The sequence below is a fragment of the Rhinichthys klamathensis genome, unplaced genomic scaffold, assembly GCF_029890125.1.
Source record: "Rhinichthys klamathensis goyatoka isolate OS25496 unplaced genomic scaffold, OSU_Roscu_1.1 h1tg000197l_1, whole genome shotgun sequence".
In the NCBI taxonomy this organism is placed as follows: Eukaryota; Metazoa; Chordata; class Actinopteri; order Cypriniformes; family Leuciscidae; genus Rhinichthys; species Rhinichthys klamathensis.
The window spans coordinates 749,239-752,230 of record NW_026606723.1 but is presented as its reverse complement, the minus strand read 5'-3'; the positions used below and the strand labels follow the sequence as shown (position 1 = coordinate 752,230).

The 2,992-nt window shown below is 34.0% G+C and overlaps 1 protein-coding gene across 1 annotated transcript; it reads right to left on the bottom strand.

The window, feature by feature from the left end:
- Positions 1-1,799: 1,799 nt before the first annotated feature.
- Positions 1,800-2,732, bottom strand: LOC130096533 (olfactory receptor 2K2-like). Its single transcript, XM_056263077.1, has one exon. The coding sequence runs from the start codon at positions 2,730-2,732 to the stop codon at positions 1,800-1,802; it is 933 nt and encodes a 310-aa protein (XP_056119052.1).
- Between the last annotated feature and the right edge of the window lie 260 nt (positions 2,733-2,992).

Genomic DNA, 2,992 nt, shown 5'->3' with positions numbered 1-2,992 from the left:
TTCTTTATATCTTCTTGAAATATAACATTTTCAGATTTGGTTTCATTATTGATAGTGAGATCAAAGTCAAAACAAATAAGAATAATGGATCAACTGGAACATATTCAAAATTTTGGATAAACCACAATTCATAGGTTGCATTAACATCTTTACATTTGACTAGTTGTGTTTTGGGTGAAAACATGAGGAAAGAATATGGCTTGCCAATAATCTTAATATCCTGTATGGCATTTAGGTTTTTTAATGCCACATTTTTAATTCTGGTTTTTACCAGAAGATGGCATTAAAGTGTTACATTGATATCTGTTTTCTTGTCTGAGATTCAGTGTTATCATTGTTCATAGCATCCAATACAGATCCAGATAAAACAACTACCCGCTGTTAAAGCATGTTGGTGATACAGGCCTGATTCATTTTTATTTACTTTAATAGCATTAGATGTGTTATATGCAGTGTCAATTGCCAATGCATAAGCAAGGCATATATACATATATTTCTTAGCTATTAAATCATGTACATTCAGCTCAAAGAATACATTATCATGTTTAAATAACATTATTTGAGCACACTTGCTTCTGCAGTTCAAAATAAAACTTCTATCATTGTCACTTTTAAAGGGATAGTTGAGTTCACCCAAAAGTAAAAATTCTGTAATCATTTACTCAACCTCAAGTTGTTCTAAACCTGAGTTTATTTCTCCTTTTTTAACTACTGTGAGGTTTCGAGAAGGCCACCGAAGTCCTCTTTAAGAGAGTCACCGTTTTATCCTTCTGTAATTCTGAAGCAACTCTGATGATTTCAGGAAAATGGAGATCCAGCAGAAACTCTTTAACTCATTAGCTAAAACGAAGTCTCATCATAAACACCAAAGGCTTAGTAAAGCAAACAATAAATTCTGAATGAATTGAAAGGCCAACTGTTCATTCTAAGGGCTATATACAGTTCCTCGCGTTTTCCAAGAATAGCAGCCTTTATCACAACCTCTACAGTTTAAAGGGATAGTTCACACAAAAATGAAAATTCTGTCATAACTTGCTCACCCTCAAGCTGTTCCAATCCTATATGAATTTCTTTCTTCTGCTGAGACACAAAAGAAGATATTTTGAAGAATGCCAGTAACCAAATGGACTTGGAATATTGGTTACCAATATTCTTCAGAATTTTCATTTTTGGGTGAACTATCCCTTTAAGGCATCTGTATGAAGTAAATACTATTTTTAATGAATAATTGTTTCTCATAGTTCATATGAGCATAATTACAGAGGCAATGGACAACACTACAATTTGACCGCTTACATAACAACTATAGTATGGCTGTTTCCTAAAATATTTACACAGATTAAAAAAGCATTTACCCTATTGTTAAATTTTTTCAAGCCAAGATTATATGTTTATTGTTATTATAGTAGCCCTTTTTTAGTCATTTATAAATTGATAAAACTTTGCCATATACAGTGCCAGACATGAATGCAGAAATGGACACTTAACTTTTAAGAATCTCTTTTATGTTTTGCTTTTTGTTTATATAAAATAAACGTTCCAAAAGTGAATGTAGATCATTAATTTGATTAATTATCTTTTCTAGGGAAGGACAAGTGGATCAGTGTTTTAATGACTAAATAAGTTGCATTGCAATCTTTTTATTGATATTTATGTATTTATTGTATTCATATTTAATATCATACAATTTTACCACAAACTCATGGTTTTTATTTTGATATTTATCATAACAGTCATGAATCATCAGGGAGCACGCAAACCATACTAGCGAGCCATGTTATTTTTCCAGGTCTGATGTGTTATGAATCAATGCTCAGTTTTTGGAATATACACTTTGCTTTGGTCCTAATAGGAGTTAATACAATTCCATATATTATAGGATTAACCAGAGGTGGAACAATCACAAAGGAAACTGACAACAAGTTTTTAAAACCCGGAGGCAGACTGCTAGTTCCAAACAGCTCATATAGGGCATTAAAAAGTGACCACACCACATAATTCAAAAAAGCTACCAAATGTGGCAGACATGTGGTTATGAACTTCTTGTGGTTTTGGACAGAGTGCTTACAAGCGATCACTATTTTAACATATGACAAAAACACAACCCATACCAGAGCATTAACAGCAAACGTTAATATTCCATTGATCACAAACTGAGCAGTGTCCACCCTGCAGGTAAGTCTCTCTAAGACCCAGGTTTCACAGTACAGTTTATTTATCTGATTCATGCAAATCGGAAACCTGAGCGTCATCAGTATGATCAGTATTGCAGTGCAGCAGGGAAACATCCATATGAAAGTCAGCAGCTTCCAAACAGTGATAGTTGTCATGACAGTATGGTAGTATAGCGGTCTGCAGATTGCCAAGTACCTATCGAATGCCATTACGCTCAGATTAGTAAACTCCCCTATTGCATAGGTGAAAATGGCAAAACTTTGTATAGCACATTCTTCCAGAGAGATTACATTGGTTTCATTAAGTAAATAATACAGTAGGGGTGGATAAAATCCTGTGGCTCCGCATAATCCATTTATACATAAATTGCACACAAAAATGTACATAGGCTGGTGGAGGACTTTCTCCAGAACAATAATGAAAATCAAGACAGCGTTGACAAAAATGGTCAGAAAATATCCTGGGAGGGCAAAAGAGAATATAGTGATCCTGCTGGACCTGCTGGTGTCATTCAGAAATGTGAGAGAGAACAAGGAGAAGGAGGAGACGTTGTCCATTCCACTTGACAAACTAATGCAGACCAGACAAAAATGCATAAACAAAAGCATCTTAGGAAAATTACAATCATAATCAATGCTTATTTCACACTTCCTCAAATGCATTTTCTTTTTGTACACACACATTTTGGTCATACACATAACATATTTACAGTCAAATACTTCATGCAGCAGAGAAAATCCTTTGATGAGAAAACTAAAAAACTGAATTGTGATTCCAACTGAATTGTGTGTGTACCTGAAAAAACAAGTGTGTTAAT

Bases quoted from the DNA above. Each gene is read 5' to 3' on its own strand.
- LOC130096533 (XM_056263077.1), bottom strand. From the start codon at position 2,732: ATGGACAACGTCTCCTCCTTCTCCTTGTTCTCTCTCACATTTCTGAAT.